The sequence below is a fragment of the Pyricularia oryzae genome, chromosome 1 (genome assembly GCF_000002495.2).
Source record: "Pyricularia oryzae 70-15 chromosome 1, whole genome shotgun sequence".
In the NCBI taxonomy this organism is placed as follows: domain Eukaryota; kingdom Fungi; phylum Ascomycota; class Sordariomycetes; order Magnaporthales; family Pyriculariaceae; genus Pyricularia; species Pyricularia oryzae.
The window spans coordinates 3,220,725-3,241,404 of record NC_017844.1 but is presented as its reverse complement, the minus strand read 5'-3'; the positions used below and the strand labels follow the sequence as shown (position 1 = coordinate 3,241,404).

The following is a 20,680-nucleotide window of genomic DNA, read 5'->3' as shown; positions in this document are numbered from 1 at the left end:
CTCATTGAATTTGCCTTATTCTACAGTACCAGTATGTCCTTGAGTACCTACCTACTAAGCAGTGCCCTCAGGAGGTCGTGTCGTGACCAGTTGGGGCGATCATCTGTAACTTGCACCTGAGGTTGGCCCCGCCCGATAACCCAGTGGAACCTTGGGAACCAAATGCGGGGAAGGCGGTCGGTAGTAGGAAAGGTCCGATGACAAGAAAGTGCGGTTCCGTGCTTGCGTACCTTGCCTTATCTATGGACAAGTCGAAATGAATACTGTACTGTATACGGTTCGCCGGAAAATCACAATGCAAAAGTAGGAGATAATCAGAAAAACAAGCAATTCGAACCAATCTTCGCATTTTAGGCCATGTGTAGTAATGCACACGCGGCCAACGGTCGCACTGGAATCCTGCTTGTTCCCGCTGTGGTGAAAGATTAATCCTCTTCAAGTTCTATAAACGGATACTTGACGTAGTAGGGAGGGCGATCATCAAGCACGGGCCACAGGAAAAAGGAATGGACTGGCACAGCCTGACAGGGGTGAAGACTGCGCCTTGATCTGCGCGTGCGCGCTTGTCATGTTGCAGCGACGTAAAAAATGCATGGTTTTCGACGTCCTTAGAGAACGGTAGTCAGAAACAAAATCGCGGAAAAAAAGATAAAACAAAAAAAACCATCGCTACACCACAACGACCTCACCGCCGCGACCCGACCTCTCAACCACGGTCGCTAGCTCTGCAACTTGATACTAGCGCAATCGCATTTCCCTTCAGCTTTTTCGGGGGTTTCGTTCATTCGCAAATAGGTCAAGATGGGCAAGCGCAAAAGCTCCTCGAAGCCGCCCCCCAAGAAGAAGGTAAGCCGGTACAGGCAAAACCAGGTCGCAACGATATTTTCTGCGGCGTCCAGTCTAGTGGACCAGCATATGCGCATGGGTGCACGGATGAGGTTTTCGCATGACTCCATGCGATACTCGGAGCTAACAGACGTGTTTGCGCCCTTGACAGAAAGATCCCCTTCCCACTCAGTTCACATGCCTGTTCTGTAACCATGAGAAGTCGGTCGACGTCAAGTTGGACAAGAAGATGGGCGTCGGCAATCTAGAATGCAAGATCTGTGGACAACGATTCCAATGTGGCATCAACTGTATGTCTGCACCGAGACTGCAACCTCATCCTTCTTTACTCTCATGACAGAGCTGACCCTTTGCCTCTAGACCTTTCCGCCGCAGTCGACGTCTACGGAGAATGGGTTGACGCCGCAGACGCCGTCGCAGAACAGACATCACTTGAAAATCGTGGCAGCGGTGGGAGCTCGAGTCGTGCCAAGCCATCTTCCAGCAGATACGAAGAAGAGGATAGATACGCGGGACATGGCGTTGGGGCCGACGATGACTACGACTGAGCGCATACACCCACGAAACAAAGTTTTTTTTTTTTTCTTTACGAAGCTGATGGGCCCCAAGAAACCTGACGAATTTACCGCGACAACGCTTGCCGAATAAGTTGGGATATGAAGCTCACAGATTGGAGGAGAAACAAGGCTATCTATGATTTCATCAAGTGCCCACCGTTTGTTTTTAGGAGAAGGGTTGCCTGGTGAGGTTGTGAGGTGCGTATGAGCTCCATCGATCCTCACATGGTGTAGAATCGATCACCAAAATCACCAAGGCCAGGAATGATATAACTGTTGGGGGCGTTTCGGCGTTAGTTTTAGAGTGCATGACAATGGGCAGCATCAGGTTAGGGCAAGTGACAGACTTCTTTTCATCCAGTCCTTGGTCGACAAAGGCCGTGACTACCCGCAGCTTGGGGAACTTGGTAGCGAAGTTTTCGATCCCCTCAGGGCTTGCGATGAGGTTGAGGAACAGAATCCTCTCCTCTGGAACACCGCGACCCTTGAGGACTTCCACTGCCATAATTGCAGAGCCGCCTGATACGCGAAGTGGCATGTTAGAACCGAGCGCAACTCTCTGCGGCGTTGATGCCCACGAAGAAGGGCAAGGAGTGGAACGTTGACCAAACTGACCCGTAGCAAACATGGGGTCGAGAAGAAGCACCCATCGGCTGGCAATATCTTCAGGCAGCTTGTCGTAAAAGAGCTTGGGTGTGGCAGTCTCCTCGTCACGCTGGATCAGGATCTTGCCAATGCGAACTGAGCGGCAGCAATCCCGGAGACCCTGCTCCATGGCCTCGCCGGCTCTCATGATAGAGACACCGCAGATTTTGCCCTGAAACATGAGGCCGGCATAGGGACGGCCGACAGGGGTCGTCACGGTGTGCTCGACCGTCGGAAGGTGGTTCAAGCCCTCTTCGACCAGCAGACGGATGATGCGATTTGAGTAAAAAATGAAGTCACCACGCTCCGTGGCCTTATCGCGGATGATGCTGCCAGTTCAAATATTCAAAGTGAGTCAGTTAACCAGCAAAGTAGAGCTAGGTTGGGGGGTCAGGGGGTGAGCACGTGAGCAGGGCGATGAGTTGAGGCGTCTGTGGCAGCACCGTGACGTTTGCGAATCGCGTGACGTCGGTCGACACGGTAGCCGTTGGCTTCTGGTGCTCGGCCTGATAGACAGGACCGACGCCTTGGGATGGAGGTTTAGCTGCCGGCATGATGGGATGCTGCTGCAAGAGGCGGCGAGTGTTGAGGCTTGAGTCTGGGCACCGTTGTTACGTGCTGTTTAAGCCGACAAATAAAGTTAGTGTTGACCAAGAACCGGAGGAAGGACAGAGCATCCAAGAAAGTTCCCGAAACGGACAAATTTTAGAAAACACCTTGTATGGATGTTCTTAATTTTTGATGTTTGCAGATTTGCAGGGAGACAGAGAACAAAAGTCGAACGCGAAAACGGGGAGAATCAAGTCTTGCGATTGTACAGAGTCACTAGTAATAATACCAACCTTTCGAGTCGCAGCGCTATCAGCAACGAAGTGGGCTGGGCTTGGGCTTTGATCCATTTCTGTGCATCTTGCCTTCAATCGCGTGCAAGCCCCCGCACTGAATAACCACGGGATCCAGGGGAAACCCCTATGGGTTAGGTCTGGAGGCCATCCAGATAGTCTTGGGATGGTAATAAAACCCAGATACGAGACAATTCATCAAGCATGATTTATTCTGCTCAAATGCTCTGAATACAGTACACAGCTATCTAGGTATTTGTCAACGCAATATGCTTGTCAAGCGACAGTCGATTACAAGATCTGACTATCCATTGTGCATGGAAAAAAGAGCAACAAGTCATTTTCCCCTCCAACGACCATTGAGCACTGTCCCGAAAACAGTATGAACAATTACTGGCACCTTACAGGGTCCAATTGAGGCGGGGCCTGCAGCACTGCAGCAGACGCCGGAAGCGGGAGTAACAGTGGCTAGGCCTGAGATTCAATTTGTTTATGTCACGTCAACCGCGACCGGAGCGTTGCAGCTTGGCGCATTAACTTTGATGCCAACCTCAAGGTACCATCTCACTCGAGGGCAGGTATCTCATGTTAATGAAAAGCAACACAGCGGAGGCAGCCGAGCTTGACAACAGAGAAGTCCGCCTGTAAAGACGCCATTGGACATCATGCGCTTTCCCATTGCTTCGACACACAAAATCTCATAGCTCTGTCACAAACGCACCCGTAATTACTGCACCCAATACAAGCCGTCAGCCAGTTTAAACACCTAAACCACATTGACCGGACCACCCACTAGACCCGCCACATTTGTTACCTTGCCGCCCATTGAATTGGTTCTCGTCAACGGTATACGGGCTCCAGACTCCCGCGACGCGAACCTAGGCGTCATGCTGTCAACTGCCACCGACGTTGGCTCGGCGCCAAAACGGAAGATCGCAAACACGTACGGGAAGAACCGAAATCGAAATGCGGTGCCCGGCGCAGAGGGTGCTTCGTCCAGCAAGCCCGCACCATCCAAGCCAACGTCGCTGTCGAGGCCAAAGCTAAAGGGCGAAAATGCGTCGGCGAACGCCCCCGCAACTGCCTCATCGCCAGACGATGAGGAGGGAGACCCATATGACTTCCCAGATGATACCGCCGCTCCCGTGGTGAAGAAACACTCTAGCTACCGCTCTGTCGCAAAACCCGCGCAAACACCCGCCGCGTCCGGCTCTTCTCTAGACCCTAAAGCCACTATGAAAAGAAAACCAACACACCCTCCAGGTGCTAGGTTACCCAAGAAACAGAGATCTTCAAGTCCTGATGTGCTGCCTGAATCACAACCCTCGCCAAAGCCATCAATAGCGGATCGTCAACCGCAACTAAAATCTAAGATGGGAAAGGGAAGTTCCCGTCTCCTACCGTCAGATGCTGCTGCTACTGGTGCTGCTGCTGCCAGCTCTTCATCGAGCAGCTCAACCGCGGGAAATGAAAGGCAACGATCCATTCCCATTCGTCCAACGAGAAACTTGGAGAAACCAATACTCAAAACCCAGAAGAACCCTCCGGTCGATTCTCATCCTTTTGACTCCGTTGGTCCTGCAGCTGAGGTGACATTAGGGGAACGTACAACTCGGAGACGAAGTCCAGAAAAGCAACCAAGACCTACGCCGAAAAAAGATACCGTGTCCTACAGCAGCGCGTCACATGCGGGTATTGCTAAGTTGCAGAGGCCAGCGCAGTCTTTAACTAGGAAGACTGTTTCCTCCTTTGATATTAGCACAACAACGACACCTCCTGCCAAACGCAGACCGCGGCTCATTGACACGCTCAAAGCTCAGGCTGAGAACAACTCATCTTCATCCTCGGAAGAGGACGAGGACGGGTTCAGGGAAACTCCTCGGAGTCGCAGCAGGGAGCACGTCCATGATCTCAAAGCTTCGCAGACGTCAAGTCCCCAACCCTCACAGCCTTCAGAGACACCAAGGGCACGAACGTTGACACGACACGGCTCAATGCCAAAGAAGCCAGGCCTCAAGTATACCTATAGCCAGCAGCGGACCATGCTTGCCGACGACTCTATGCTGGATGGTCTTGACCCCCTCAAGGCTGAGGAGCTAGCATTCTCACAGCCGCTGCTGGCACCAAGCGAGCCACAAGCGAGCGCCTACGACTTCGACGATGGCCTGGTAGAAGATGCGGCCGCTTCAGGGGCTGTGCGTGGCATTCACGAGTTACGAAGGGCAGGGGCGAACAACAGAACAACAGACGAAATGAACGACATTTTAGATAGAATTGGAGTGCCTAGCGCTAAGGCTTCCTCGGTAAGAAGAAGCGCACTGCTTGAGATGGCTACTCAGGTTCAGGATAAGACGTTCCGTCGGCAGTTCCTCATCCACGACAATGGTACGACAAGTCTGCTCAAAGGCATCGGCAATGAGACGGATCCAATCGCTGCATATCTGATTACTGCCATCCTCACTACACTATTGGCAACTGCAACATCCTCTCATCTCAGCCGCCAACTGCAGCTTGAAGATGTGGCAAAAGTCATGGAGCTTTTACTTATTTACGAAAAGGATATTGCTGTATTAGCAAAGGATCGCAAAAGTAATCTTTCAAAGTTCACGCAAAACACGCTTATGCGCGTCAGGGACTCTTTGTTACAGATGAAAATTTGGGAGCCATCAACGTCGCTTTCTCAACTATCACCTCGGACCCTGGCATTGATGTGTATGCATCAAATACAACAACAGACGCCGGTGGAAGAGCTATTGTCGGCAGATCTTACCGTTCAACTCTTTGAGATCCTGGCAGCGCCTGCCGAGCGCCGCGAGGCACTCAGCTGGGATTCGCCTGGGCAAGCCGAGCCTATGGATATATTTCTCGTCCTTTCCATCTTAGTGGCATACTCACCTGAAGTTGTGGAATCGGAGGCCGCCGCGGCGTGGAATATGAAGCATTTACCAACAATTGCCAGCGTCTTGGAAATATCGCTGTCCCAGAGGATAGATCAATTAGGAGATCTCGAGATCCTTATTCTTCAGTTGACTCTAAACACTTCCAATGGCAACCAGACAGGTCAGACCATATTGCTGGAGAAGGGGCTTTTACGCAACTTGGCGCAGGCGGCACATACAATGTTCGACTCGGTCTTGCAATCGATAACGAACAACACATTTGCCAAACCCGTTATCGATACGTTGACTATTCTTTTGGGTCTTATGATCAACTTATCGGAACATTATGAGCTTGCTGGTACGACATTGAAGGATTTTGAGCCATTTGACCAACTTATCAGCTTCTTCCATAGCTACAGTTCCAGGACGCAAGAGGCAAGTGATTCCCTAGATTTTTTCAGATGTGGTAGGGTTTGCGCTAACCATGTTTGGTACAGGCTGATTCGGAAGAGAAGGCCTCGCTCAACGTTGCCTTTGGATATCTCGCTGTTTTGCTAGGCTGTCTATGCCGACACAGGCCTACACGGAAGAGATTTGAGGCGCTAAATTCGAGCAAGACTATCAGACCTCTGATCAGTGCAATACAGGAATTTGCCAAACATCTCGAGACTACACATGCGAAATTTGGCGTTGAGGGAGACCCTAATGCACTCTCTCAGATTGAGCGCCTGCGCATTCTCATCGATGAATTGGAGGGCATTTAGATGATATCGCATCGAGTTGTCATACAGGCACTGGAAGCCCAGGAGGTACTCTTACCGTGTGGTGAGACGAGCTGCTTGTCGGCATGGTTGATTGTTTGGAGTTGGGTTTGTATGTATATACGAGCTGGCATGTTCGACAACTATTTATTTACGAAACACATTGAAAGCAATAGATTTGGCGTTCCTCAATTGAATATGAAATCGCCCACTATATCGTCTTTCACTTATATCACTTTACCATATTGACATTACCCGTCTAAACTCCCTCTTCGAACCACGTAGCATATGGGCAAATGAAATTGCATGGGGAGAAAAAGAGAATTTGAGGCTGGCATTTATACTTGACGGTTTAACACGTAGAAAAGCCTGGGAGGATTGACGTAACTCTTTTCCAAGTAGTTCAAGGCTTATTTCATAATTTGGGGCCTCGATGGATAGGGTAGACGTCCCAACAAGGGCAGTCATGACATGGAATCGAGACGTAATTGTTTAATTAATCTAAACGTTTCAAACAGATGCAGACCAAAAGCAAACCCAGAACCCCTTACCACGTTGTTAGCAAGCCAACAACCTCCCTACCTACATGCCAGTACTGTCACATGCTTCAAACCACTAAGACAGCATCCCAAAAAGGTGCAAGTACTTTAATTAGCTGCGTGCACATTTTACCAAGTACGGTGACCAACGAATTACGCTTAAGAAGCCTGGTGATGACGCTGTCGCCACCAATCAAGCCGCACACCAAGGACCAAATGGGTCAACAGTATGGGGAGCATGGCTTGCATGCGTTGGGCCTAGGCCTGTTCTATTCCTTGTGTCCAAGAGCCGCAGTCCACATTTTGGTGAAGTCAGCGTCGCAATTTTTTACTTAGCCCGTTGTCGCGCAGCATTTACTGGGAAAAAGCCCGGCCGAAACAGGGGCAGGATCGGTTGACAATTGGGCTGGCCCCACCTTTGGGACGGTAGTAGTAAAAAAGCCAGTCGCTGCTTGGAGCTGCCGACGGGAAGCTGCGTGGTGGGTATGGCTCCATGCTTCAGGCTAAATCCGCCTTTCCGATATTACGTTTTTTTTTCCCTTTTAGCTGTGTTCAACACAACCCTCACTGACGTGATTAATTCCTACCAGCTGTAGTCCTTATTCTCATTCTGTTGTTTTGCCTTTATTTTCACTTGCTGAAACCTCTTTCTTTTTTTTTTTTTTTTTTTTTTTTGGCAGCCGTCGTCTGTTTCCCCTCGCCGTCTTATTTATCTCTAGGTACCTAGGTAGGTAGGTGGACGCGCTATCCGTACGCCCAGACCTCTTTTCACATCTTTATTAAGTCTCTTAAGGGGTATTGACGTCGCTTACCCCACGGCTCGCCCAAAGAATTGCCATCCTCTCACCAAAAGATACCCCCCACGCTAGCCGTCAAATAATTTCAAGATGGCAATCACCAAGCAGCGCAAGATTGCGATTGTCGGCAGTCGCTCGGTCGGTAAGTCTCACTGCCGCCTCGGCTTGACTACACACGGCACAGGAGACCCCTTCGTGGTCCTTACGCAGAAGCAACAGTGTTTGAGGCGGTCTGCCGATGAAGATTGGAGAAGAGAGCTATTGCATGTGCCAGCTTGGGCCGTATTCTCCTGGCCTGTCGTCATTTGCGCGCTTCAACAACAACATGCCCGGGTTTTCGTCTTTCTGACTTCTAGTGCGACCGGCCGTCAACCATAGGCAAATCTTCGCTGGCGGTCCGGTTTGTAGACGGGCATTTTGTCGAGAGCTACTATCCGACAATCGAGAACACCTTTAGCAAAGAGATCACGTACAAGAACCAGATATATTCGACCGAGATTGTGGACACGGCAGGACAGGATGAATACAGCATTCTTAACTCGAAGCACTTTGTCGGGATCCACGGCTACATAATTGTATACTCGGTTGGGTCGCTGACGTCGTTCGAGATGGTGCGGACGATCCGTGACAAGATCATCCACCATTTGGTCAGTAACTGCATAGCCGAAGCCCCGGGGTACGAGCCCGACTGACTGGTGCCTTTCTTTCGGTGTTTAGGGAGTGGCCGAGGGTGACGTTCCGATCGTCATCGTGGGCAACAAGAGCGACCTTCGACCGGAGCAAAGACAAGTGACGCCACAGGATGGACAGGCGCTCGCAACAGAGCTCAAGTGCGGGTACACAGAGGCGAGCGCCCGATACGACGAGAACGTGGCTCAGGCATTTGAGCTCATGATTGCGCGGATCGAGGGCGCCCCTAATGGTGGGGAGGCTACTAATGGAGGGAAGTGCGCCGTCATGTGAAGTGGCGGTGCTCGAGCCAGAGTCTGATTGCACTTATATACCCGAATGAAGAGCAACTTCGGGCCTGCTAGTGGGGACCAACAAAGGTAGTCCAGTAAGCCCAAGGGAGGGAGGCATGTCGCTTCGTCATCGTATGGATAACGCTTCTTGGAGATTAAATTTTTGGGATGAAGGGTTTTTTTTTTGGCGGGATTCGTGGCGTTATGGCTTCAGCTTTTTTTTTTCTTTTTTTAAATTCTTTTTCTTGGACAGACTTGCTGTTGTACGATGCCACGTCGATAGCGGTCACTGCACAGAACGAGGTTGGGGATATCGCGTTCAACTGGTCAACGGAGTATGAAGGACTGGTTACCACAAGGACGGCAGACAGGCAGTTCGGGTTTCTGCTTCCTCCGCCGCTACAGATGCCGCATGCATGATCTGCGGTGCTTTATTACCAGGCCAGCGACAAGCTACAGGAGGGATAGGGAGGGTAAGAGGTTCGTTCTCTAGGAATATATTCCAGAGAAAGCGTAAATGTCATTGATTCAAGGCTGGGGTCTTGGAGTTATAGATATGACAGCTTGCAATTTATGATCGGCGGCTGCTGGGGAACTTGTCCTTTGGACTATATGGATATATTTTGGCTGTCTCAACGATAGAACATATTCCTAGTCTAGTCTAGAACTAGATCCTGGTAACAGGGCACCCCCTATCCTGTACTAATGTATGAAAGTATCCAGCGAATACTCTGCCAGCAGGCATATGTCAAGTGATTTTCCAATACTTTCTGTTATCAAGTATTTGACATGCCCTCAGGTTTTTCATTCACATCATAAATTATTAACATTGTTGAGTCTTCGGTGAAATTCATGTGTCATCAAAAGATTCTGAGCGACCGGTGACACGACCTTTGATGCGCGACGCGCCGTGCGGTTTTACCCCGCCAATAATTTGAATTGACTCTTTTGCGGTACTTATAAACCCCACCTTATCCTCAGCAGTCCCGGGCTTCAATTCCTTGTGAGGCTACCTTCGACAGGAATACCAACAAAACTCAGCAGAAATCATACGGGAAACTTGGAAATTGGCACCATGGTTCTCGACGTTACCGATTTCATCACGGAGCGGGGCGGCAATCCTGAGAAGATCAGGGAGTCGCAGCGCCGCCGCCATGCTCCGGTCGAGGTCGTTGACGAGATCATCGCCATGTGGGATGACCACAGGAGGAGTGAGTAGGAACAGCGACTAGAGGGGCGGAACCTAGAAAGAAGAGGGAGTCAAGAACTAATAACCACCTCGTTTCCCACGAATACAGCGCAATACGCTGCCACGCAGATGAACGCGCAAATCAACGATGTCCAGAAAAAGATTGGAGCCAAGAAGAAGGCAAAGGAAGACGCCAGCGAGTTCCTCCAGGAGAAGATTGCTCTCGAAAAGGCCAAGAAGGAGCTCATCGACTCGGCAGCTGAGAAGCAGAAGATCCTCGACAAGAAGCTTACCACAATCGGCAACATCGTCCACGACTCCGTCCCGGTCAGCGACAACGAGGACAACAACGAGATCATCAGAACGTACTGCCCAGAAGGGTTGACGGTGGAGAAGCGCGAGTGCCTCAGCCACCACGAGGTGCTCACCCGGCTCGACGGTTACGACCCGGATCGGGGTATCAAGGCGGTTGGACACCGGGGTTACTTCCTCAGGCAGTGGGGTGTGTTCCTGAACCAGGCCATCATCAACTTTGGTCTCGAGTTCCTCAGCAGCAAGAGCTTTGTGCCGCTGCAGCCGCCGTTTTTCCTGCTCAAAGATCAGATGTCCAAGACTGCCCAGTTGGAGCAATTCGACGAGGAGCTGTACAAGGTTGTTGACGGTGAGGCAGACAAATACCTCATCGCCACTTCGGAGCAGCCCATCTCCGTATACCACGCAAATGAGTGGTTGCTGCCGCAAGACCTGCCATTGAGATATGCCGGATACAGCACATGCTTCAGGAAAGAGGCCGGTGGCCACGGCAGGGATGTCTGGGGAACCTTCCGTGTTCACCAGTTTGAGTGAGTGGGGACTAGTTGCTGGCTGAGCGAGTGAAGACTGTTTGCTGACGTATGACTGTATGATTACAGGAAGGTTGAGCAGTTCTGCATTAGTACGCTCATCCTATTTTGACTGCCCTTGAAATTTATGCTAACCTATACACAGCCGAGCCGGAGAAGTCCTGGGAGATGTTTGACGAGATGATTGCCAACTCGGAAGAGTTTTACAAGGCACTCGGCTTGCCATAGTAAGTATTAGGTTGCCCCCCCCCCCCCCCCCCCAGATATAAACTCGCTATCCAATACTAACAGACCCCAAGCCGTATTGTCGCTATCGTCTCGGGCGCGTTGAACAATGCGGCTGCGAAGAAGTTTGACCTGGAAGGTGAGTCACAGCTCGGGATGTGGAAAAGCGATGATCGGAAATTGTGCTAACTTTTCGCAGCGTGGTTCCCATTCCAGGGAGAGTACAAGGAGCTTGTGTCTTGCTCCAACTGCGTATGTTATCCAAATCCTTTGTCGATGGCGAGCCTTCTAACGATGCTGGAAACAGACTGACTACCAGTCAAGATCACTTGAGATACGATTCGGCACAAAGACGCAGACTTCTGTATGCACACCCTTACTCAGTCTATAACTTGAAACATACCATATATCAGCGTACTAATCCTCCCAAACAGACCAAGAAGGAATACGTTCACTGCCTGAACTCTACCCTCACGGCTACTTCAAGAACCATGTGCGCTCTTCTTGAGAACTACCAAACAGAAGATGTAAGACAACACTGCGAACCCCGTAGTCCATTAGCGAACTTACCGTACTGATATTAATTGGTAAACAGGGGTTTAAAGTACCGGAGCCTCTGCGAAAATACCTCCCTGGAGCACCTGAGTTCATTCCCTTCACCAAGGAGCTTCCCAAAGACATCGCTGCACAGGCAAAGGCTCTCAAGGAGGCCAAAGCAGCCAGCAAGTCCCAGAAGGGCGCTGCGGGTGCCACTGGTGCTGCGAAGCAAAAGGTGGCGGATGCCGCCGCCGCCGCCACTGGTGCCGTCTCGCAAGTTGCAGAGAAGTTGGGCGAGACTAAAGTTTGAGCATCTTGGATCCCGTGAAGTATTCACCGGCGGCGGCTTGAGATGATATTGAACGAGACTATGGGTGATTTTTCTAAAGAAAAGTACGTGACCATTTGCTCACTGGAATGTACCGATATGGAGCTTGGGCCCTGTCATAAACACTAGAACTAGAACTAGTTCTAGGTCTAGATCGACTAACAGAGGTGAGGTGACCGCATCGGACCGAGACCTTGCTTAGGTAGCTATTTTGCCCAGGTCTCCATGTTAGGATTCCTAATCCCAAGAAAAGGCTACGTAGTCTTGGTAGTGAAGCTAGGGAATTATGAATAGCATTCAGGGCGGTTTGCCCTCATCTACAGTTGCACATTGCGACCAATCAAGTGGGTGAGTGAGGATTGATATGTGACGGGGAAGAATTGAAATGCGATTGAAGGGAGCTTTGCGGAATTTGAATGCCTTGAACGAAATTGGCACCCATCAGCAGAGTACCGGTAATCCACAGTCTTGTTGAGTAGGTGTTTGCTTACAGTACCATGTTCAGCATGGCCTTCCTCGGAATGGCCGCCACATCCTTGTCAATTGCTTCCTTCAGGTCGTGCCTGGCTTTACTGAATTTACCTGCAGCCGGGTCATTTGTTGGTCTTACGGATGTCACCTGCCTGACCAGGATCCAAAATTGAACAAATCGCTTATATATATACCTTATATATTTACTTCTCGGCGTCTGTTACTAACATTGGTACCTGCCCTTGCTGCCTTACGCAATCCATCCGAATGTTAGGTACCTACCTAGGTAATTGACTGAAGGTGGTGCATGCTGGTCGTCCGAAGTGACCACTCATCATCTCCAGGGCGCAGTACTCATTCACTGTAGCAGTGGCTTTCCGAGGTCTCCACAGTCACCTGGGTGGTCTAATCAGCCGCGGCGCCTGGGTCTGACGCTGCTTCACTGACCACGCAAAAAAACAAACATACATTCTTTTCTTTCGATTTCTTTGCTCTCTTTTAATTACCGGTAAAAGATCTTGCAGAGCAGCGCGCGCCGTCGCGTGGGTATACAGTACCTACATAGCTGCATGTCGTCGATAGACCGTCTTTGTGTTGTCGTCTGAGCGCATAAAAAACCCCCCAACTTTGACCGATTCGATTCGCCTGGTCTTCAGGGCGAGGGCCCATCCCGGCTCACAGCTTCGTCGACGATCCGAACATTGCGGGTAAATTACGACGCAGAGGAGGCTTCCCCAAAAAACAAATAAAAACACTTCCCAGCGTGGTGGAAAGATTTACGGCGGCATCTGAAACCTGTCTACACATTCGAGGCGATTTAGGGGTCGGTTGCAAGGGCAGTTGGGCACTGATGCAACTGAACTGAGTCGTCGCATGAGGAACACTGCAGGCGTGCAGGCGCAGCACAAAGCACTGTCGTTACCGCCATGACGCGCCCTGAACACCCACGGGCGAGTTGCCCGTTTTGCGGCTACGAGGCTAACGAATATGGTGTACTTCTTGTAAATCCCTACCGTCTCTTCTTCTGAGCCTTGTTTTATCTTTATTTTTTTTATCTTTTTATTGCTTTTTGCGTTTTATTTCCTCGATTTTCCTATCTTCTTCTCTCTTGTTGATCTTGGTTTTCTTTTCCCTGCATGTCCCGTGTCAAGGAGATATAAGCTCACGCATGGTTTCTTCAGCATATGGAACACGTCCACCCCGAGGGCGAGTCTCCCTTCGTCGCCAGGGATAGCAACAATAGCAGCACAGTCTCTGCAGCCGCAAACGGTGGCTTTGCTCTGGACGACACAGCCGGTATCCAGTACGCCGAGTGTACCGTTGATGGCTGTGGCGAGGTTGTTCGGGGTGACGAGATGGAATACCACGTCGAGCTCCACGCCCAGGAGGAAGGGCCCGAAGATGGGAACGCCGTATCCTTCAACCGGAAAGGTGGTGGCTCTCGTCCGTTATCAAGTGCCGGAGCTCAAGCAACCGCCGCGAACCAGACTCGCATGACACAGGTCTTGCCGCAAGAACGAAGTCAGAACGATGATCACGTGCCTCGGAGCCGGCGTGAGCCTCGCGATAATGGTAGCCGTCACCGTCAGCGGGCCGAAGATGCCAGCAATGAGCGACACAGCGGCGGAAGCCACCGACAGTCGTCTCTGTTGCAGTGGATGGGCTTGATTTCGCGCCCATCGTCTGCTTTATCACGCAGGCACCACGAGCGTGGCAGGAGCAAAGCGGGAAGCTCCAGTGGGCACAGCAGCAGCACCGCTACACCCGAGGCAGTGAACCACGCACCTGGAATAGGCTCCACTACGCCACCATTGATGACCCCGGCTCAGGTCCAGGAGAAAAAGCGACTTGGAAAGGCAGAATTGGGAAAATATGCCCACGAGCAGACCATGCCCGCCTGGCTGGTTTCGCATCTGCGCAAGGGGAAGGAGGTCAGAGCTGAAGGTACTATAACCTCATACTCCAGGACGGATTGGTTTTTTATTTCATTTTTACTGTGTCTGTGTTTTCATTACTAACAATATTGCATGGCTTATATGCAGGTGTACTACCGGTGCTTGAACAACTGCTTGAGCAGAGTGCCACTACGAAGTATGCATATCTTTGCCACCCAGAAGTTGAGCATGTCTCAAAACTCAAGAGAGAAGGTGAGCCCCATGCAGCGTTGTGGGTGTTTATTTGCCTTGGAGGATGAGGTCGGTGTCTTATGGTTACTTTGGATGTGACTAACGCAACTACCATGCAGGCGGGTTTTGTGGCTATCGAAACATTCAAATGATGGTGTCTTATATCAATGCTGTTTCATTCCCAGGCCATCAACATTTTGACGGGCTCCCGTCTGTCTTTAGGATACAGGATCTAATCGAAAATGCATGGGACAAGGGCATCAACGCCCAAGGTCGGGTTGAGACAGGTGGTGTAAAGGGTACTCGGAAGTATATTGGCACACCCGAAGCGCAGGCTGTCTTGTGCAGCCTCGAGATTCCGTGAGTTTTGCTCATTCACTTCTAAACCCAGCTTGTAACCCATACAACTGAACTAACTGTCTCGACCATTCAGCTGCGAGGCTCAAGGGTTCAAGAACCGAGAGCCCGGTAGGTCAGAAGCACGCCTGATGCAGGAAGTTGAACGTTACTTCCAGTCTGGCGACTTTAATCCAGAATACAAGGTTCGGCGCACAAAAATGCCACCAATCTATTTTCAGCATGCCGGTAAGTCTTCTATTCCTGATGCCAACTATGAACGGCTGCTAATTGTAGCAACAATTTCATACAGGGCACTCCATGACGATTGTTGGCTTCGAGAAGCTTAAGAGCGGTCTCACCAATCTTCTTGTTTTCGACCCCATGTTCCGCGACTCCAGTGCCATCCTTAAGCTGGTAGGCCGCCAGTTTGAGTACAAGTTCCCCGATCTGGCTCTGAAGCCATACCGACGGGGCAACAAGTATCTGAAGAAGTATCGCGAGTTTGAGCTCCTAAAACTAAAACCACCGCAGCCCGCATAGTCTGCGTGCCCTCTCGACTGGTTCACTGGTCCGGAGTGATGAGGCCGAGGGCGAGGCTGCACTTTGTATTATATCTTTATGACGCATCATTTTCTCGTTTATGTTGGCATCTAGCCTGGAGTCTAGGGTTGCAATTTTCTCATGAAGCGGTTCGGATCACCATATATTAGGCATCGCTTGTGCATTTCAATGGTTGTTGTCTTGTTTGTCAATGGGGGCGCCAAAACTTTGGTCTCCCACTATGCGTCATTACAAGTGGGTTACGAGTAAGAGCGTGAGATAGCGAAGGCATTGTGGGGGATGAGAGTTGAGATACCAGATGATAAATTGACAAAGCCTTCCCTTTACAACCTCCTTCTCAATTTGACGGTAACACTGTGTCGACTTGAAGCATTAGTTCTCCCGCTGAGCGAACCATGCCTGAAGCTTCTCCAGAGCCTTGCCTCTGTGTGATATCTTGTTCTTCTCTGCCTTGTCCATCTCGGCATATCTGTGTTTTGTTGGCCAATATTAGTGTTGTTAGAATGGACATTTCAAGTGCGTGCAGCTTACGTTTGGCCTTCGTATTCGAAGATGGCGTCCCAGCCTAGATTTTCAACAAGCCTAGTGTCAGACGATATAACTAGTCTATTGCGAACAGTCCTAGGGAATCTACAAAACTTGCTTACCGAAAAATGGAGGACCTCGCGGGGGAACAATCTTGCCCTGTAATTCAAGTATATGAGTGTTTAGCCGAGTTGAGATAGGAAAAAGTAAAGAAACTACAGTAAAAGCTTGATTACCTCAGTAATGCCTTGGAACAAAATAGGCTCGCTTCCTGGACCTGCTGAGTAGCCGAATGTGCAGACCGCCTGGGCCGACTTGTCCTCATAGGCTGCCAGGAGGTTGTTGAGGCCATCGTGGCCGATGGACTCCATGAACCATTTACTAAGGTATGGGAACAGTGGAGAAAACACAGACAATATCATGTCAGTAGACAGAAGTTATTACGGACTATCTCGACACAGATGCACTCACATGTAGGGGCCTGGAAGACCCTTGAGTGCGTTGAAGCATAAGCATGTGTCCTCGACGAGAACGGGCCCCTCGACCTGCTCGGCGGCCCTGCGGACCTTGTCGAGCGTCACCTCCTCGAGGGTGCCCTGGACCTCGATCAGGTCGAGCTTTTGGCTCTGGACTTCGATTGTAGGTTCTAGGATGGCCTGGACCTCGGCCAACTTGTTTTGGTTGCCTGTTATAAAGTTTACTGTTTTCCGGGGCGCCGATGTGGTCATGATGCTTGTCGTTGGTGGATGAGAATCTGACGAGGGGTATCAATCCGACGATGGGTTCAAGTTTGAACGGAATGATCTCGCAAAAAAAGAAAAACAGAACCAAATCTCAGGGCTTTTGCTTATCGTCATAAAATTGAGACTGTGAGGATCTAATAGTTTTTTTTTTTTTTTTTTTTTTGGAGCACACTTGTGACTCAGCTGAACAGTAAGTAGATCAAAGATAGGCTGGGAGTGGGGGTTCCAGGTTTGACGAATCGTCAAGTCCTCCCTAGGACAGTATGTATGAAAATCAAGTTTGGAATATCTGAGCTACCCTATATCGAGGAATGAATGTGGGTACCTAGGTATGCGAAATGTCTAACAAACAGCCGCGATTGATCGTTTCCTTCATGGCATCATTCCGGTCGCCAAAAGTATCTTCTCATTGATAGTCCGGCTAGACCTGGAAGGCTTCCGACTGCAAAGACTCCAAGCGTTTAAGAAGTTTCCAAGAATAAAGAACTTACATACCCTAACCCCGCAGAGGTCATTCGAAATAAGTTGTGCCCCACCAACAACACAGCCACTGACAGGGGCCTGGGGTCCAGAGTCTAGACTAATGAACTAGCCACAATGTGTGTTCCTCGAGCCGTGCGACGCCTTGGAAGCTTGCTTGCTCGAGGTGTGGTGTCCTTTTTGGCGAGGGGCCAGCAAACAGCTCCAGATTATTAGACGAGCATCCAACTCCGGACTGTCTATTTTCTATCTACCAACTTATTTATCTCACGCATGTAGACCTACCATGACACCCTGAACCTTTGAGCCAAAAATCAAGAAATAAGTCAGTCTGGTCAACATCACGCGGGCATCACGCCCCTGCATTTCAAGACCGGTGCATACCGCAAGCTATAGCCGCTATCGCGCCAACCCGTCTAATTCTCCACCGACTCTTGGAGGCTGCATATAACCAGAGCACGCCACCATGGATTATGAAAACCTGAAGGAACAGTGGAGCGAGGTTGAGGATCGCGATGGCGTCCGCCTCAGCTGGAACGTCTTTCCGAGCACGCGCATGGTCAGTTCCGCTCGCTCCGGTTGACCGCGCTCGCCGTCGCCCAATGCCCTCAAACTGCCACTCGAGGCCAGATCACTAAGCGTTCACTGTCTTGCAGGAAGCGTCTCGCCTCGTCGTCCCGATCGGTGCCCTCTACACCCCTTTGAAGGAGAAGCCAGACACTCCCCTGCTGCAGTTCGAGCCCGTCACCTGCAAGCAGCCATGCCGTTCCGTCCTGAACCCATTCTGGTACGTTTCTGCATCTCACCATGAACAGGTGATATTACAAGAACCGGCGGCAATCGCATGCTGACAACAAACCACACCTGCTACAGCCAGGTTGATGTTCGTGCTCGCCTCTGGATCTGCCCGTTTTGTCTCTCTCGAAACCCTCTGCCGCCTCACTACAAGGACATCACGGCCAACGCCATCCCTCCAGAGCTGCACCCATCCAATACCACAATCGAGTACCGCCTGTCCCGCCCGGCCCCGAGTCCGCCTATCTTTCTCTACGTGGTTGATACCTGCCAGGAGGATGACAGCCTCAACGCTCTCAAGGAGTCTCTCGTCATGAGCCTAAGCCTCCTTCCTGAGAACGCCCTCGTCGGCCTCATCACCTACGGCACAATGGTGGGTTCAAATCATCTCTTGTAGACTGGGATGTCAATGGTTCGTCTAGCTAATGCGCATATGCGCTACAGACTCAAGTCCACGAGATTGGCTACACCGAGTGCGCCAAGTCGTATGTCTTCCGTGGTAGCAAGGACTATGCGCCGAAGCAGGTTCAGGAGATGCTTGGCCTCGGCCAGATGCCCGTCCGCCCGGGCATGCAGCCCCAGCCGGGACGCCCGATGCCTATGGGACCCGCCTCTAGGTTCTTGATGCCGGTTTCCCAGTGCGAGTTCCAACTTACCAAGGCCTTGGAGCAGCTCCAGAAGGACCCATGGCCAGTTGCCAACGATAGGCGACCGCTGCGTTGCACTGGCGTAGCCTTGAGCGTCGCTGTTGGTCTTCTTGAGTCTTCCTTCCAGAACTCTGGTGGCCGCATCATGCTTTTTGCTGCCGGTCCTGCCACTGAGGGCCCCGGTATGGTTGTCAGCTCCGAGCTCAGGGAACCCATGCGGTCGCATCACGACATTGACCGTGACAACATCAAGTACTACAAGAAGGCTCTCAAGGTATGCGTTAATCTTTTGCTAGGGTGTCATCTGGTGCGAGGGATAGTGTCTAACATGATACTTGCAGTTCTACGACACTCTGGCCAAGCGGACCGCCCATAACGGGCACATAATAGATATCTTTGCTGGTTGCCTTGACCAGGTCGGTCTTCTGGAGATGAAAGGTCTCAGCAACTCCACAGGTGGTCATATGATTTTGGTCGATAGCTTTACGTCGTCCATGTTCAAGCAGTCGTTCGTGAGGGTATTCGAAAAGGATGGAGACGACAACCTGCTCATGGGTTTCAACGGTATCTTGGAGGTCCTGACCACCAAGGAGCTCAAGGTTACAGGTCTGATTGGTCACGCCGTCTCGATGAACAAGAAGTCGACCTCTGTCGGTGAGACCGAGTGCGGTATTGGCAACACGTGCTCGTGGAAGATGTGCGGTATTGACCCAACATCAAGCTACGGCATCTACTTCGAGGTTGCACAAGGTGGCCCGTCACACGCCCAACCAGCTCAGAAAGGGATGATGCAATTTCTCACATATTACCAGCACTCATCTGGACAGTTCCACCTGAGGGTCACAACCATTGCCCGGAACATAGGCGGTCCCGCCGGAGATCCGGCGATTGCACAGTCTTTTGACCAGGAGGCTGCCGCAGTGCTCATGTCGAGGATCGCAGTTTTCAAGGCGGAAGTAGACGACGGACCAGATGTTCTGCGCTGGGTCGACAGGATGCTTATCAGTCTCTGCTCAAGGTTTGCCGACTACAGGAAAGACGACCCGTCATCTTTCAGGCTCGAGAAGAACTTTACTCTTTACCCGCAGTTCATGTTCCACCTGAGGAGGAGTCAGTTCTTGCAGGTCTTCAACAACTCGCCCGACGAAACTGCCTTCTACCGACATGTCCTCAACCACGAGGACGTGAGCAATTCCCTCATCATGATCCAGCCCACGCTGGATACATACACGTTTGACCAGGAAGGTGGACAGCCTGTGCTGCTCGACTCAGCCTCGATCCAGCCCACGCACATTCTGCTGCTTGACACCTTCTTCCACATTCTCATTTTCCACGGCGAGACCATCGCACAGTGGAAGAAGGCCGGATACCAGGACCAGGAGGGATACGAGAACTTTGCCCAGCTGCTGCAACAGCCAAAGGAGGATGCCATGGTAAGTTGGGTGTCCTACTCAGGCGCATTCAGATCAGATTCGAATACTAAAATCTCATATAGGAGCTCATTACGGACCGATTCCCCTTGCCTCGTTTCATCGTGTGTGACGCAGGTGGATCGCAGGCACGTTTCCTGCTCTCAAAGCTGAATCCCTCGACAACGCACACCACCGGCGCATACGGTGGCGTGGGTGCACAAACGGCACAGACCATCTTTACAGATGACGTTTCGCTGCAGACTTTTATGGACCACCTCATGAAGTAAGTTGAAGTCTGACGGTCGTGCGTGAAAAACAAACGAATACTAACGTGTCTGTTCCGCTTGCACAGGTTGGCTGTTAGTGGCACCAACTAGTAGTCGGATCAAGCAGGTAACTTGTAAGCAGTGATGCGATAGGGTCCCAGGAGAAAGGGAGTGGACAAAGCGATGATGACTATGTGTTAGTTCTTTTTGTGGAATTTTCAAAATGGACAGCGCCGTTGGCTTTACCGAGTAGACGGGGGCTACAGTGCCGCAAATTTTATACAACTGATGAATCCTTCCATGGTAGCTAGCCGTCATTGGTGTGAGTATGGTGAGGACGGGCTCAACTTTGAGATTGAATGGCGG

At 50.9% G+C, this 20,680-nt stretch overlaps 8 protein-coding genes across 8 annotated transcripts; 6 read left to right on the top strand and 2 right to left on the bottom strand.

Annotated features, from left to right (window-relative positions):
- The first annotated feature begins 537 nt into the window (after nt 1-537).
- MGG_06916 (transcription elongation factor) lies at nt 538-1,764 on the top strand. Its single transcript, XM_003709603.1, has 3 exons — nt 538-846; nt 998-1,136; nt 1,207-1,764. The coding sequence occupies exons 1-3, from the start codon at nt 802-804 to the stop codon at nt 1,392-1,394; spliced, it is 372 nt and encodes a 123-aa protein (XP_003709651.1). The 5' UTR covers nt 538-801; the 3' UTR covers nt 1,395-1,764.
- Nucleotides 1,350-2,950, bottom strand: MGG_06915 (uracil phosphoribosyltransferase). Its single transcript, XM_003709602.1, has 5 exons — nt 2,749-2,950; nt 2,454-2,666; nt 2,019-2,377; nt 1,751-1,922; nt 1,350-1,676 (listed from the first exon to the last, which is right to left on the bottom strand). The coding sequence occupies exons 2-5, from the start codon at nt 2,600-2,602 to the stop codon at nt 1,625-1,627; spliced, it is 732 nt and encodes a 243-aa protein (XP_003709650.1). The 5' UTR covers nt 2,603-2,666; nt 2,749-2,950; the 3' UTR covers nt 1,350-1,624.
- A 406-nt stretch (nt 2,951-3,356) lies between these two features.
- On the top strand, nt 3,357-6,746 carry MGG_11796 (uncharacterized protein). The gene is made up of 2 exons (XM_003709601.1): nt 3,357-6,204; nt 6,267-6,746. Exons 1-2 carry the CDS (start codon nt 3,778-3,780, stop codon nt 6,531-6,533), a joined length of 2,694 nt encoding a protein of 897 aa, XP_003709649.1. The 5' UTR covers nt 3,357-3,777; the 3' UTR covers nt 6,534-6,746.
- An 878-nt stretch (nt 6,747-7,624) lies between these two features.
- Nucleotides 7,625-9,557, top strand: MGG_06914 (GTP-binding protein rhb1). The gene is made up of 3 exons (XM_003709600.1): nt 7,625-8,008; nt 8,245-8,513; nt 8,584-9,557. The coding sequence occupies exons 1-3, from the start codon at nt 7,957-7,959 to the stop codon at nt 8,827-8,829; spliced, it is 567 nt and encodes a 188-aa protein (XP_003709648.1). The 5' UTR covers nt 7,625-7,956; the 3' UTR covers nt 8,830-9,557.
- Nucleotides 9,558-9,771: 214 nt separating this feature from the next.
- MGG_06913 (seryl-tRNA synthetase) lies at nt 9,772-12,279 on the top strand. The gene is made up of 9 exons (XM_003709599.1): nt 9,772-10,039; nt 10,127-10,859; nt 10,929-10,951; nt 11,005-11,086; nt 11,159-11,223; nt 11,284-11,336; nt 11,392-11,448; nt 11,519-11,611; nt 11,680-12,279. The coding sequence occupies exons 1-9, from the start codon at nt 9,904-9,906 to the stop codon at nt 11,929-11,931; spliced, it is 1,494 nt and encodes a 497-aa protein (XP_003709647.1). The 5' UTR covers nt 9,772-9,903; the 3' UTR covers nt 11,932-12,279.
- Nucleotides 12,280-12,594: 315 nt separating this feature from the next.
- Nucleotides 12,595-15,770, top strand: MGG_06912 (uncharacterized protein). The gene is made up of 6 exons (XM_003709598.1): nt 12,595-13,421; nt 13,602-14,364; nt 14,463-14,567; nt 14,666-14,906; nt 14,980-15,131; nt 15,196-15,770. Exons 1-6 carry the CDS (start codon nt 13,347-13,349, stop codon nt 15,423-15,425), a joined length of 1,566 nt encoding a protein of 521 aa, XP_003709646.1. The 5' UTR covers nt 12,595-13,346; the 3' UTR covers nt 15,426-15,770.
- Nucleotides 15,469-17,262, bottom strand: MGG_06911 (rdgB/HAM1 family non-canonical purine NTP pyrophosphatase). The gene is made up of 5 exons (XM_003709597.1): nt 16,443-17,262; nt 16,208-16,352; nt 16,094-16,130; nt 15,978-16,011; nt 15,469-15,915 (listed from the first exon to the last, which is right to left on the bottom strand). The coding sequence occupies exons 1-5, from the start codon at nt 16,697-16,699 to the stop codon at nt 15,819-15,821; spliced, it is 570 nt and encodes a 189-aa protein (XP_003709645.1). The 5' UTR covers nt 16,700-17,262; the 3' UTR covers nt 15,469-15,818.
- A 103-nt stretch (nt 17,263-17,365) lies between these two features.
- MGG_06910 (protein transporter SEC23) lies at nt 17,366-20,572 on the top strand. The gene is made up of 7 exons (XM_003709596.1): nt 17,366-17,753; nt 17,851-17,981; nt 18,068-18,362; nt 18,434-18,910; nt 18,978-20,069; nt 20,132-20,331; nt 20,401-20,572. Exons 1-7 carry the CDS (start codon nt 17,661-17,663, stop codon nt 20,423-20,425), a joined length of 2,313 nt encoding a protein of 770 aa, XP_003709644.1. The 5' UTR covers nt 17,366-17,660; the 3' UTR covers nt 20,426-20,572.
- The last annotated feature ends 108 nt before the right edge of the window (nt 20,573-20,680 follow it).